General features: G+C 42.2%; 1 protein-coding gene across 2 annotated transcripts; it reads right to left on the bottom strand.

Moving 5' to 3' along the window:
* Positions 1–358: 358 nt before the first annotated feature.
* Positions 359–14,432, bottom strand: PCYOX1 (prenylcysteine oxidase 1). Of its 2 annotated transcripts, XM_037048141.1 has the most exons (6): positions 14,237–14,432; positions 12,947–13,153; positions 11,705–11,879; positions 4,432–4,643; positions 3,954–4,106; positions 359–3,388 (listed from the first exon to the last, which is right to left on the bottom strand). In XM_037048141.1, exons 1-6 carry the CDS (start codon positions 14,346–14,348, stop codon positions 2,730–2,732), a joined length of 1,518 nt encoding a protein of 505 aa, XP_036904036.1. In that variant the 5' UTR covers positions 14,349–14,432; the 3' UTR covers positions 359–2,729. The 2 variants fall into 2 exon arrangements, with proteins under 2 accessions (XP_036904036.1, XP_036904037.1); XM_037048142.1 differs by lacking the exon at positions 12,947–13,153 and having other exon boundaries at positions 14,237–14,431.
* Between the last annotated feature and the right edge of the window lie 581 nt (positions 14,433–15,013).

Below are 15,013 nucleotides of genomic sequence, written 5' to 3' on the forward strand. Positions count from 1 at the left end.
GAAACAGAATCCAAAGAAAAATATTCTAGTGTATTGTTCCTCTGAGGTGGAGAGTAGTCGTAATGCTGCCCCTAATACTTAATCTAGTTCATAAATTTTAGGGTACAAAACTGATGAAATATGCTTTACACATGGTTATCATAAACCTAACCTTAAGAAACCTACCAAGCAAATTCTTAGGCCTGTAGTTTTTGTAGTCTAGTAGAAAGCCTACAAAGTTATTTGAGTCACTTTAAAACTAGAGAATGGGGTACACACGAGTGTGTAAGGCACTTATAAAACAACATAGAGGATGGCTTGTGTCTAAAATGTGTACAGCAAAAAACAGATCAAAGCAACTTAAACGTAAGAGTCAGTGTGAAATCCCATACCTTTTTATTATCCCAACTTTCACTTCCCATTTTTTTTATTCCAGTACATTTTAAATCTGCAGTGAACTTGATAGGCTTGCTTTTTTGCAACCACATAGAGCTGAATTACAGAAATGGTCTCCAGTGTGGTTCCTAGACCAGCAGTATCACCTAGGACCTTAATAGAAATGCAGACTTTGATACGCCGTTCCAAACTTTGAGAAGTTCTGGGGGTGAGGCCCAGCAATGTTTCAGGCCCTCCAGGTGAGTCCAGAGCATACACAAGTTAGAACTGCAGCCTTGCATTCTGCCCTTTGGTGTAAAAAGATGAATAAGCAAGCTCTGTTTTTTCATCCAATTTTTTAAGAACTTTGGTACTGTAATTGCATTAAAACTAGTGCCTGATATATTGATAACCTGTTTTGCTCTCTGAGGAAGCAATTTCAGATGCCCTGTTGGAAAACGAGTAGGTTTTATATAATGGCAACACTTTACATTGGTATTCTTACAAGTAAAAATACATTCCATTGCAAACTAAGTCTACAGGTGATAGAAATTAAACTATTAGCATTTACCAATCTAGCATATACATTCTGTACATGTTGTCTTCATTAAAACCACAAAAGGAAAAGTTTTAAAAAATAAAATTAGAAGAGCTGACCATTTGACAAACTAAATATTTTTAACAATACGTGTTAACTTGGTTGCAGTTAGTTGAATTCACAAGCTCTTGTTCTGTCCCTACCAGTGACTGAAGACATTCGTGATTTTTGTACAGCAGATGTAGAACTGGTTTTCAAGTTTGGCTGCATATGAGAATCACTTGAGTAGCTTTAAAGGCCTACAGGTGATTTCAGAGTCCAGCCAAGGTCGACAACTACCATCTTAAGATTTCAGCAGTTTCTCACTCAAAATGGTACAGTAGCTTAAGTATTTAACACTTTGTGCATATATTGGCTTTGATCAAGTATCATGTCATTCTGAACATCGTGTCAACTACTCTAGAATAATCTAGGTTGCTTCTGCTGTTACACTACCAGTGACTTCACAAAATGAATCTTTGACAATGGGTTGGATTTCTTGGGGCTTTTTAAGGCACTAAAAACCCTTTGGAAACATTTTAGACACCCAAATCAGTGCTTCTTAATATAGATTACTCATTTAGGAATTTTTGAAAGCTATGATGGTAAAGTCCTATCCTCAATTCATTAAATCAGAGTCTCTGATGGGGAGTTGGGAGGAGTCCATCCACATTTATAAAAGCTTCATAGGTGAGGATTTGATAATAGAATGCCAATTTCTTCCATCAATAGCCTATATTTGCTTTTCATTTTATTGGAGATTGTTGTATGACATTTACTGGAGATTGCTTAAGGTTGTACTACTCAGACTTAGGAATTTCACCCCTAAAAAAAAAAAAGCAATCAAAAGAACATTCTAAAAGTCAAGGCTTCAGTCATGGGCACCTTTACTTTGAAAGTGAGATACCAGCTCCCATAGTAGATTTCACTATCTGACTAAAGATCACATCCAGCTGTGAAGCACAAATGAGCTTATCCCCAACTAAAATATGTCTTTTAAGTTCTTCAAGTATTCAGCTTAAAATGCTCTAAAGTTTTGTTCAAAATCCAGGGTCTAACCTCCAGACCTACTGAATCAAAATCTCCAGAGGAGGTAGGGAATTCTGTATGTTTTACAAATTCCAGACGATTTTTACAATCAGACAAGTTTGGAAAATACCACTGATACTAAGTTAAATTTTGGAGCAGGCTCTCTGGAGCACGCCAATGCCTTTCTTCCCTCTCAGGCATGCATCTTTACTCCTCTCCTAAAGTCTAAAGGTCCCCAGGAGACTTGCAGCCAAAGGAGCAGTGGGCAGCCGCAGCTCATCTCAGCCTAACCCACTAAACCCATTTTCAAGGACCCTGGTCTCTGGCTTTTTGGTGAGCTAAGAGCTGCCCGACCTTGGCTCATTACTGTCACTGTCACTTCTCAGTGAGCTAGCAGCAGCACCGCTGGGGCTCACTTCTTTCCTATAACTTTTCCAGGGAGCCAAAACTGAGCACCTCCTCTGTTGTACTTCTACCCTGAGACCCTAAGCCCTTCTTTTGTTTCACTGTCCCCAGCTTTAATAAACATACTCTCAAAGTCAAAAAAAAAAGGAAGAAAAATTTTGGACATGGCATAAATGTAATAGTTACACCTTCACACTTAATTGGACCTTGTATTTTCTCATGACTCACTGGCGTTACTCTCATTAAACAATGACAATGGCAAAATACTTGATCCAAAAAGTCTCTGCTCAGATTGTGTTCTTCTTTGCCAGTGATATTCCATTTGGAACTAGGAGCGGGGTTTGCAGGGAATGAAAGTGGTATCTCATAGTTCAGTTTTCAGTTTTTCATATAAGTCCTCTTGGTCAATCATGTGCATGTGCCCGTTCCAGCGGTGATAGGCAAGGAGAGCAGCGTTGTGGGCTGCAATGGCACTCATTTCCATGGCACTTGCTGCACGCTCTATGCCATTTAGGTAGTAAAGTCGATCATGGAGTATGATGGGGGGGCTTTTCTCTGGAGGCTTATAGTGGGGATATGCAAGCCACTGCTGCTTTACAGTATGCTCATAGGACAAAAAGAGCTTTAAAATTTGCTCTTTGGTAAGAGTTTTCTGGGAAAAGGTCTTCCAAACATATGCTCCATCTGTTGATGGTTGAGGATCATTATTATCTTTTACAGAAGACACAATTCCAATGCTGTTAATAAACAAATCTGAATTACCAGTGACTAAGACAGTATGGAGATCAAATTTATCTAAGGCTCTAGAGCTAAAAGCAGTTGAATTCAACTTTCCCTTAATTAAAGTTGTCACTATATGTTTGTAGTATTGATGGAATTCCTCAATTGGAGGATCAAAGTTGAGAAAAGTAATATTGGACATTTTTTGATTCAACGGAGTGGCCACCATGACGATGTCATAAAAGTCTGAATGGGTCCCAGATCCACTTTGGTAGACAATTTCATACATCTTTGTGGGGTTTCCTAGAGGAAATAAGGAAGCGTACACTTCTTTAATGTTTCTAACACACTATATTTTATACCTCCTAAAAATAATTCTATACTTTTTTAATAGTCTAGAATCCTAAGGAATTAAAGACTTTAAGCCCTGGCTGGGTAGCTCAGTTGGTCAGAGCGTCAGCCTGATACACCAAGGTTGCAAGTCTGATCCCCAGTTGGGGCACATACAAGACACAAGCCATAAATACATAAGTAAGTGGAAGAATCAATATTTCTCTCTCTTAAAAAAAAGAAACACAATTTACCTTTTTAAATAACCATCCAAAATGAGGCCAATTTTCTACTTAAAATAATACCTTGTTAATAAATACAAAATGAGGAACTTTTACTTTTGAGAATGAGATTTTTTAAATTCAAGGAGTCATGCCACTATATTTGAGTACATTTCGGAATATTTCTACATGGCACAAAACATACCATTTAAAATTCCATCATTTGGAATGAGAAATGGCAGAAGAGAGGTTTTTCCCCCTGAGCAATTATTTTCTACAGGGAAAATTAGGAACAATAAATAGAAATTCAGGCTCACCAGTCTGCTTGGTCCTTGTTTTCTCCTCGATGGACATTACTGAGCCAGATATAAGGTTGCTTTTGGAAGCCTGAAGGAGCCCTGAGCAAATAAGTTTATTGCCACCTTCTACAGCCCAGAGGCCAGAATCAGTAGAAGCTAGTGACACTGCCCCTGTCAGCAGCAGGAAAAAGAAATGTGTTTTAATTCTAACTCTGTAAGAGCCCTTCCAACCACTCTCCCTCCCCACCTGGGTGAGTTCTGCTCCACACGTCTCCACATACAGTTGAGAACCACTCAACCAATGAAAGCTAAGGACTCCCTCCCATAAAAATGCACATTTACATTTACACAATTTTGCCAAAAATGTCTGAGGTTTCACAGAGAAAGGTAGTCTTCTCCAACCCATGGCTTAGGTCAGGAGTCATCATAACACGTAACAGTCACAAGTAAGCCCCTCTGTGAACCGATTGTAAAACTGTTCCAAGCTTTGGCTTACCTACAAAGCCATTGAGGTCTGTGCCTTGGCCATAATTGACCCTGTTGATGGGAGCAACCATTTCATCGAGGAATTTCTCAGAGAAGCCTGCTTTCTGCAAGGTTTCAAGAAGTGTTTGGTTCAATATTCCAAGGAAGTCGTCCCCTCCTAGAGAGTGTAGTAAGTTTTCTACACTACTGAAGGCATAATCATGAGACTGGTAGCGGTAGATCCTTTTGAGAAAAAGAGATGGCCATTAAAAACCAAACAAGATAGTGGTAAGGGGATGCATAAAGAAGGAAAATAGCATCATATGACTCGAACTGACTTTCATGTTTCTTTCTGATTAGTTCCTACTCATCATGTGAGACACCTTAGCCACCATTTCCCCAGGTGTTCCAAAAGCTTTTGGCCCTCACTCTCCCTCCGCACATAAACTCCCACTGGAAGTTTACTGTCCTTTGTACTCACTCTTCTGTATTAATACGGTCACGAGGAAACCTTTAAAGATTTGGGTACATCTTATTCACATTCATCTTTTCACCTACCAGTAACACAGACATGTCTAAAATCATAACTTTTTTAAAAAGATTTTATTTACTTTTTAAAAAGAAGGGAAGGAATAGAGAAAGAGAGGGAGAGAAACGTCAATGTGTGAGACAAACATCCATCGCTTGCCTCTTGGAGGCACCCCAATCGGCGACCAGACCTGCAACCCAGGTATGTGCCCTGACCAGGAATCATCCAGCAACTTTTTGGTTCTCAGGCCAGCACTCAACCCACTGGGCCATACCATCCAGGACTAAAATTGTACCTTTATTTTTTCATCAGGCTTGAGCCTCTCCACCCAGTCTCTATCCCAAACAAAAATAACAAGTCACACCTAACATCCCATACATCATCCTCGGTTCATTCTGTTTCAAACAAATATTTGCACTTCTCCTTTCTGCTTCTCCCACCCACGAAGGAAATCTTAGCAATCTTTCTAATGTGTCTCTAGTTCCTGCACTCTCCTTTTCCTGATCTTGAGTTGGGATTTATATTTGAACTACTAAAATGCGTAACTGATCTACCAGCTTCTAGTTGCTTTTAATCAATCTCCCAGAAACCCTATAATATCTCTTTTATTCAAACAAACAAACAAACAAAAACACCTTGCTTACTGCTGTTTACTAAGTAAAGTCCTGAAATTTTAACTGACGTTTTTTAAAATCACACATTTTAGCACTGGCCAGTGTGGCTCCGTTGGTTGGAGCATTGTCCCGTACACCAAAAAGTTGCAGGTTCAATACCCTGTCAGGGCACGTATTAGAATCAACCAACAAACAACCAGTGAAGGCATAAAGTAAAAGGAAAAACAATAATCAATCTCTCTCTCTCCCCTTTCCTCTCTCTTCAAATCAGCAAGTACATTTTTAAAAATTGTTACTATAGACAAAACAGGACATTTTATAATGATAAGGATTAGTCCATCAGGAAAACATACATTTGGGAATTGTTTTTTAAAATAAAAATAGTATAATCTAGACCTGATAGACCTGAATAGTGTGGCTCAGATGGTTGGGCATTGTCCAGCAAATCAAAAGATCGCTGGGTTCAATTCCTGGTCAGGGCACATGCCTGGGTTGCAGGTTCAGTCCCCAGCTGAGACATGTCCAAGAGGCAACTGATTGATGTTTCTCTCACATCGATGTTTCTATGCCCCTCTCTCTCCTTTTCTTCCCTAAAAATATATAAATAAAATCTTTTTAAAAAATAGTATAATCTATATGTCCCCTCACTGAGTCTTTTTGGCAGTTCTGCAATACCTTAAATTCACTTCAAAAGTGATTTTTTAATTTTTCAAAGGGCAATTCTCAACACGGCAAGCAGGCCACAGATAAGAAAATGAGGCACGGCCCTGGCCAGGTAGCAAAAGAAAACTATACATACAGATGGCACCGCGTCCGATGCTACTGGAACTGGATTTTCCTGCTGAGTGTGCAGCAACATGCCACCTACCTTCCTTAAAAAGTGACTGACCATTCTACACAAATTCTATATATTCTTTTCTTTTTTAATCCTCACCTAAGGATATGTTTATTGATTTTAGAGAGAGAGGAAGGGAGGGAGAGGGAGAGAGACAGAGAGAACATCAATAGGTTGCTTCCTGTTCTTACCTCAACCAGAGATCAAACCCAGGGCTCAAAGCCACAACCTAGGTATGTGGCCTGACCAGGAATCAAACCCACAACCTCATGGTATACAGCGATAACACTCCAACCAACTGAGCTATCCAGCCAGGGCCCTTTTTTTTTTTTTTTTTTGCTTTAAATGTTAGAAGCTTTGCTCTGGGCAGGCAGTTCAGTTGGTTTAGAGGAATATCAGGATATGCCAATGTTGCTGTTCAATCCAAGTCAGAGTACATACAAGAAGCAACCAATGAAGCATAAATGCACTGAACAACAAATCAATGTCTGTCTCTAATATCAAGAAATAAAAAAAGTGTTAGAAATTTTATTGTACTTAACATTGCACAAGGTTATATTCCTACGAATCAAACGGAAAAAACAATTCCAGCCATACAGACTCTCATCTGTTACGTTAACGTGTCATCTTTCATCTCCAAATGTCAAAAACGGACTTTTTTTAATGATACAGAAAGTCTTTAGAAAGTCACTTCCACGGTCCATTTGTTAGGTATGAAACCTATTGTCTTCATTCATTTCATAAAATCCATGTTAAAAGAACCCTGCCTTGTCCTGACTGGTGTAGCTCAGTCGGCTGGGCCTCGACCGAAAGGTTCAGGGTTTGATTCCTGTTCAGGGAACATGCCCAAGTTCCAGGTTCAGTCCTGGTGAGAACATGTAGGAGAGGCAACTGATGGATGTTTCTCCCCCTCTCTTTCTCTTTCTTTTCCCCTCACTCTAAAAATAAATAAATTAAACCTTTAAAAAATATGTTATTGATTATGCTACTACAGTTGTCCCAATTTTCCCCCTTTGCTCCCTCTACTCAGTACCTCCATACCCTCCGGCTATCCCTCACTTAGTTCATACCCATGGGTCATTCATATAAGTTCTCTGGCTACTTCATTTCCTATACTGTTCTTAACATCCCCGTCTGTTTTATACCTACTAATTTGTACTTCTTATTCCCTGCACCTTTTCCGTCCCCATTCTCCCCCCACCAAATCGATAACCCTCCAAATGATCTCCGTATCTATGATTCACTTCTGTTCTGCTGTACTTTGGGTTTTTTTAGATTCAATTGTTGATAGTTGTGAATTTATTGCCATTTTAATGTTCATAGTTTTGATCTTCTTCTTTTTCCTAGATAAGTCCCTTTAACATTTCATATAATAATGGCGTGGTGATGATGAACTCCTTTAGTTTTACCTTGTCTGGGAAGCACTTTATCTGCCCTTCAATTCTAAATAATAGCTTTACCCGATAGAGTAATCTAGGTAGTAGGTCCTTGCTTTTCATCACTTTGAATACTTCTTGCCAGTCTCTTCTAGCCTGCAAACCTTCTTTTGAGAAATCAGCTGACAGTCTTATGGGAACTCCCTATAGGTAACTATCTGCATTTCTCTCAGTGCTTTTAAAATTCTCACTTTATCTTTATGCTTTGGCATTTTAATCATATGTCTTAAGTGTGTCTCTTTGAGTCCACCTTGTTTGGAATTCTCTGTGCTTCCTGGACTTGCATGGACTTCATCAAATTATGTTTTCTTTCATTATTTTTTCAAATAAGTTTCCAATTTCCTGCTCTTCCTCTTCTCTTCTGCCATCCCTACTATTGGAATGTTGGTAAGTTTGAAGAATGTCCCAGAGGCTCCTTATTCTGTCCTCATTTTTTAAATTCTTTTTTTCTTCTTGCTGTTCTGATTGAATGCTTTTTTTCTTCCTTATGTTCCAAATCATTGATTTGAGTCTCAGCTTCATCTACTTCACTGTTGGTTCCCTGTAGATTTTTTTTAAATTTCACTTAGTGTAACCTTCATTTCTGACTGGGCTTTTTTTCTTATGCTGTTGAAGTACCCATTAGTTCCTTGAGAATCCTGATAACCAATGTTTTGAACTCTGCATGTGACAGATTGCTTATCTCCATTTTGTTTAGTTCTTTTTCTGGAGTTTTGTTCTGTTATTTCATTTGGGCCATATTTCTTTGTCTCTTCATTTTGGCAGCCTCCCTGTGTTTGTTTCTGTTAATTACGTACAGCTGCTTTGACTCCTGGTCTTAGCATGGCCTATTGTAGAAAAGCACACCTGTAAGTTGGATGGAGCAGAGCTTCAGGTAATCATCAGAACTGGGCAACCTGTGTCACTGTTCTGTTATTCTGAGTCGGGGAGGGCTCAGAGAGGGGACAATGCCACTGCCTAACCTCTGGACTTTTGCCCAGGAGGAAGCTGTCTCCCAGCACTTGCACTGATGCCTGTCACTTCAATTTCTCCCCATATGCCACTGATGCCCTTCCAGCTGTTGCCCTGGTGCTAAATCCCCGGAGGACTGAAAGTCCGAAGTGCACCAGTGGCATAAGGTGAGTTCTTTAAAAGAAGTCTCCTAAGAATCCCACAGTTTCTTCCATCATCCCAACCCCCACTGGTTTTTATAGCCAGAATTTATGGGGACTTATCTTCCTGGCACTGGAACCCTGGACTGGGTGGTCCAGCCTGGGATCCCCTCACTCCCAAGGTATCCCTCCTGATTTTTATCTACCACATGTGGATGTACGACCACCCTTTCTACATCTCCTTCCCCCTCCACCTCTCTGCACCTCTCTGTACATCTGTGCATCTCCACCCCTCCTACCCATCTGGATGAATGTGGCTTCTTTAAATCCTTGGTTGTCGGACTTCCGTACAGTTCGATTTGGGTGATGTTTGTTTTATAGTCATAATTTTTCCTGTAGTTGTTCAAGGAGGCAAGGCTTATTTATCTATGCCTCCATCTTGACTAGAAGTCAAATAAATAAAATATTTTTTTAAAAAGAGAGAACCCTGTCTTGATTGTACATTATCACAGCACTCTGGTATTAATCAATTTTCCTCTATTCCCCATGGCAGCCTGCAATCTTGATTTCTCAGAGGTAGGGTCATGTGACTCTTCAAGCTGACTGCATGTGAACGCTTCCACCAACATCCATTACCTTGCACAGGCCCTTTAGAAATTCAGTCTCAAGATTCACATTTTTGCCATATAAAATACAGACTCTCACAAAGACTTTCTTTATTCTCAAATATAGAACTCCAGAGTCTCAGTCTTCGAAATAGTTTATCTCAAATAAAGGGCTGTATTTGTTAAGAACCATCATCAATCAACTTTAATTTTAAGCTTATAAGTTACTGGGTCCAAACACAGCTGCCAGCACCTCGAGGTCGCCTTGACAGGATTCCACGCCACTTGCAGACATGCGTAGGGTCAGATTGCGCAGCAAGGATCCACTTCAGGAGCTTCTACCGCAAGATCCCACCCCAGCAAGCCAGCTGATCTTGCTCAGCTGCAGCGGCTTTGCCCCTGCTGGCCTGTGGGCCTGTGGGCCACCCAGGCACAGCTCCTACCACCCAGTGGGCCCCGTCATGGCAGCAGAACATCTGACAGCTCAGGGTGCTGCTATGTCTCTGGCCATCTTGTCCCATGCATGCACACCTATGTGACGTCTCTCTCTCCTCCTCCTCCTCCCCCTCCAACACTGTGGCATTCCTGCCCCATCCCATTCTCCACCCTCCCACCTCCCATCTGCTGCCCCAGTTCCCTGCACCTCTATATATCTTCTTAGTTATTGGTTTATTGTTCTAGGTTATACATCCTCAGGACCTGGAATAGTGCCTAGCACATAACAGGCACATATGACATGTAATTTTACCTTTATGTTGGAACAATCATAGTAATGAAATAATAGCATTTACAAGTTGAATTATCTGCAGCATCTAAAATAATAAACCTGTCCTGGCTGGGTAGCTCAGTTGGTTAGAGCATCATCCCCATATGCCAAAGTTGAAGTTCCACCCCCAGTCAGAGCACATACAAGCAGCAACCGATGAATGCATAAATAAGTGGAACAAATTGATGTCTGTCTGTCCATCTGTCTCTCTCCTTCTTGCCCTCTCCCTTTATAATCAGAAGGTAAAAATTAAAAATAAATTAAAAAGAGGTGTGGCTCAGTGGGTTAGATGCCAGCCTGTGAACTGAAAGGTCACCGGTTCAATTCCCAGATTGCAGGCCAGGTCCCTCTTGGGAGCGTGCGAGAGGCAACCAACTGATGTTTCTCTCACACATCAGTTTCTCTCCCTGTCTTTCTCCTTCCCTTCCCCTCTCTCTGAAAATAAATAAAATCTTTTTTAAAAGCAGGTTGCATTTTTCAAATTAAGACTGGTTATTTTATGTGATTGTTCCTAATTACCAAAGCAGTGCACATTCACACACACAGTCAATTTTGAAAAACACAAAGAAAAAGAGGTACTTGTATTGCCACTGCCCAGAACAATGCCAGAATTTAATATCTTAATTTAAATTCTTAGTTCATAGCCCTGGCTGCTGTAGCTGAGTGGACTGAGCATGGGCTTGCAAACCAAGGGGTCACCTGTTCAATTCCCAGTCAGGGCACAAGCCTAGGTTGTGGGCCAGGTCCCCAGTAAGGGACATGTGAGAGGCAACCACACATTGATGTTTCTCTCCCTCTCTTTCTCCTTCCCTTCCCCTCTCTAAAAATAAATAAACAAAATATTTTTAAAAATTCTTAGGGCATAAAACTGATACTGTACCTCAGGTTACTGGCTCACTAAAACATCATGTCAGAATTAAAGCTCATTTTTCTTATCCTGTCTGCAAGCTCTTGGGCAAATGACCTCACTCCTCTGATACACAATACCAGCACAGGGCAGAGACTAACAGTGAGGACTCTGGCGTCAGCCTGCCTGTGTAGGAACTCTGGCTCTGCCACTTCATAGGTGGGTGTACTTGCAACACTAGAAACTTCTCTATGCCTCCACCTTACACATCTGTAAAAAGAAGTTAATAAATAGTACCTACCTAGAGAGCAGAGCTGTCATGAGAATTCAAGAAGTTAGTATTTGTAGATGATCTAAGAGTGTCTAGCAACACTAAACAAGCATTTGCAAAATACATCTTCAGAAGAATATAAACTACTCTTTCAATTTCCAATGCGCTAAATGGTCTACATATTTTATACAGGACATTTTGCCTAACAAACACAACTTGTAGTTAGATAAAGAACTGTTCTAAGAAACTATAATTCTTAAAGATCACCTACCTAAAAGGTTTTAGGTTAAATAGAAGGAGAGAAAATTACCTCATAAATTTGTCGAATATATCTTCTACCCACATATGCAATCGAAGGGGCTGAAAGCCATACTGCCAAATTAGTTTAATTATGTTAATTATAAGCCAGCTGCTCTCCTCAAACACCAGAGTCTGTCCATTAGAGACCCCCACTAGGCCTCCAGAACTCTGAACAGTAGATAGACCTGCAAAAACAGAGAAAGGTAGCTAAGTCAGTGATTCCTGTGCTGATCAAATGAAAGAAAGTAATCTGAAGCTGTCGGGGACACTCTAAAGTGACTGAACTCCAGGCTTCCTCCAGCTCTCAGGAGACATATTAAAGAAGTTCTATTTTTAGAATAGTGATACAATACACTAGACACTCACTACACTGTCCAAAAGCAGATTCTCTGGAAGATGGGTCATATGATCATATATATATATATATATATATATATATATATATATATAATATCAAAATTAGACTGGCTATGTTTAGTCTGAAGTTACTAAAAAGTCAAAGGCAAAAGCAGAGTACCAACTGAATTCAACTTAAAGGGAGAGATGCCAGAGATGAATCTTTGCAGTGTAAACTGCTCCTGGCATACACTTGCCCTCATGGAGAAAACAGAGGCTCAGGAAGCATCCACAGAAAATACAGAAGGCAGCTAAGGGAAAGGAGACACCCTACTCCTATGCAAATACTGTTTTACATAACTGGATATTTCAGATAACTGGAAGGAGGCCTATATTACCCAATATTCTTTGAGGAAAGGGCCTGCACAGGCCTGCCAGATTTCCCTCACAAGCTGCCCAGCTCCTCTGCTGGTAGGGAAGTAGTCAGATGTCCCAGCTTCTAAACACATGCTGTAGCCATAGTTGTGTCAATAACTTTAAGCCAAATACTTCATGCCTCCGGGCCTCATTTCCCCAGCTAAAAAATGAGCACACTAGGTTTCTGCTAACTCAAACCATTCTTTGGTTCCCCAGAAACCCACAGGTTGAAGAACTGACAACAGCAACCATCCCCACCCCACTCCACCCCCATGGCTGTAATTCCAGATAACTGAAGATACTGATAACCAGTGTCCCGTTACAGGAGAGTGCCTCCTAACTAAGGCAGTACCAACTTCTAGAATGAAAGTAAGGAAACTAGTTTTACCAACTTGTCTTTAAAAGACAACAGAGTGGAAAAGTTTCAGTTCCCTATATGATAAAAATATTATGGATGGTCACACAGAAAGCTGCATAGCTCTAAGATCAAATTACATACCCAGGTCCTTGACAAAACGCTTCATGTGCAGATTTAAAGGATGGATGACAGAACCTCCTGCTTCATATTCTTGCCCCTGCATAGTCAGGGTGGCCAGACGGCCCCCCACCTCTCCTCTTTCATAAACGTCAATCTTCACATCTTTCCCAAATTTCTGCCTCAGATAATAGGCTGCTGAAGTGCCACCAATTCCAGCTCCAATTATCGCTATGGAGAGGGGGGAAAAAAGAACAGTTTCTTTCCTTCTTACCAGCTTTGTGGGTTTTATTGTTTTTGAAAAGCCATTAAGCAATAGCAGATGTTACTTAAGTCTATTATCCACAATTCAGGGAAGCCTTCATGGGGTAGGCCAGTGACAGTAGCTGCGAAGACAGAACTGTGAATCTGGACACAAACATTGCCTCCAGACAAAAGTGGCAGTAAATTAACTTATAAATTGACATTAATTAGTTTGGGGGGGGGTTTGCCAGATGCCCAAAGATTCTCACAGTTCTTTGTGGAGGCATCAATCAGCCTGCACAACCTTCTCTGTGCCCAACTCCTGGGAACTGAGGTGAGTCTTTCCAGCAGCATTTTAAATGAAGTGGCCGCCATTTTGCCTAGATTTGTTGTTTCATTAATGTAGACAGGTTAATGATCCTAAAGAGCAGTTTTAAAGGGAATAAGAAACAAAGCAAAACAAAGCAAACAGGAAGGGAACAAAGACTGAAACTAGGAAGAAAGTGGATTATTTCAGCTATGTAGTAATTCTAGGCAGGCAATCTGCAAGCCAGGGGCCTGTGAGGACAGGCCAACCGCAGTAAAGCGGAGAGGGGGAAGGTGGGTTCCAGTCTACCGAGGGAAAGCAATGGGGTCAGCTTGTTTTCAACTGCTCGAAGTGCTGAGCCCGCGTGCGTCTGTCATCTGCAGGGCGTAAGCGGCCTGTAGCTTCAGGACAAACCAGAAGACTGGCTTCCCAAAGATGCAGCAAAGCAAGGCTCGCCGCCTTGGGCTCGGTCTCCCCCTACCACCAGCCTTCCGAGACAGGGACTGCAGGGACGCTTGGAAGCCGCCCGCCTAGGTCCCCCTTCCGCAGCCCATTCCTCAAGTGGGCACGTCTCCACGCCCAGGAAAGCACGGTCCCTGGGGCACCAACAGCCGCACGGAGACGCAAAAAGGGAAGACCGAAACCTGCGCAAAGGGCTCGGCCTGTCCCACATCGCGGCTGCAGGGCCTGGTGCCCTACACAGCGGCCGCCTGGAGCAGGGCGCGCTCCCGCACCTCCCTCCGCGCCTCTCCACTGTCTCCTACCTATCTTATCCGGCGGGGCCCGCAGCTCAGTGCTCCCAGGGTACACCCAGCTGCACAGCAGCAGCCACGGGACCAGAAGCGAAGAGACGGGCTCCCCGACTGCACGACTCATAGCTCCTAGAACGCAGCACTCGGGAGACCGGGGTTGCTTGCCTGCCCTGCACGCCCGCTCCTGCACGACTGCGTGCTCCGCCCGCCCCGCCCCCTACCGGCGTAGCCTCCAGTCAGCCTCGCCACCTCTCAGCACCGCCCAGGTCCGCCCCTTGCCAGCTCCCTAGGCACCCTAGGTCCAGTCTAGGTCCACTCTAGGTCCACGCATCCCTCCAGAAGCGCAGAACTTTGGCGCACTTGGTTCGCCGAGCCTGCCTGTCCTCTCCAAACTTACCCTGCTTCGGGGAGACACCAAAAGCACCGAAGGAAGCTCACCCAGCTGTCCTCTTTCCCATCTATTCGAATGAACCCCCTTATTTCTTCACTAGGATCCTGTTGTGTCCCTTTAATCGTTCCCTCTCAAAGAATGCACTCAGCTAATTGCTGTCTAAAACAGTGGAGCTCCGCCAATGGAGCTCCAAATATTGAGTGATCAGTATGTTCTGGGGATTGTTGGGTACGAAATGAATGGGTAAATGACGCTACTTGAAAGCAAAAATGAGGGCGACCTAGAATGAGCTGGTCCAAGGTGAAGGGAGTGGAAAAAGTAGTGCACCCGTACATACGGTGAAACACTGCAAGCATTAAAGAGAATGTAGGACCTGTAACTATCGTCCTAGTACTGTT

The sequence above is a fragment of the Sturnira hondurensis genome, unplaced genomic scaffold (genome assembly GCF_014824575.4).
Source record: "Sturnira hondurensis isolate 20B ecotype Veracruz unplaced genomic scaffold, ASM1482457v3 Scaffold0006413, whole genome shotgun sequence".
NCBI lineage: Eukaryota > Metazoa > Chordata > Mammalia > Chiroptera > Phyllostomidae > Sturnira > Sturnira hondurensis.

Bases quoted from the DNA above. Each gene is read 5' to 3' on its own strand.
- PCYOX1 (XM_037048141.1), bottom strand. From the start codon at position 14,348: ATGAGTCGTGCAGTCGGGGAGCCCGTCTCTTCGCTTCTGGTCCCGTGG. The intron at 11,880-12,946 runs GTATGTAATTTG...CTGTTTTTGCAG, and splicing joins GCGTTTTGTCAAGGACCTGG to GTCTATCTACTGTTCAGAGT. The intron at 4,644-11,704 runs GTAATTTTCTCT...TTTTCTCAAAAG, and splicing joins ATATTCGACAAATTTATGAG to GATCTACCGCTACCAGTCTC.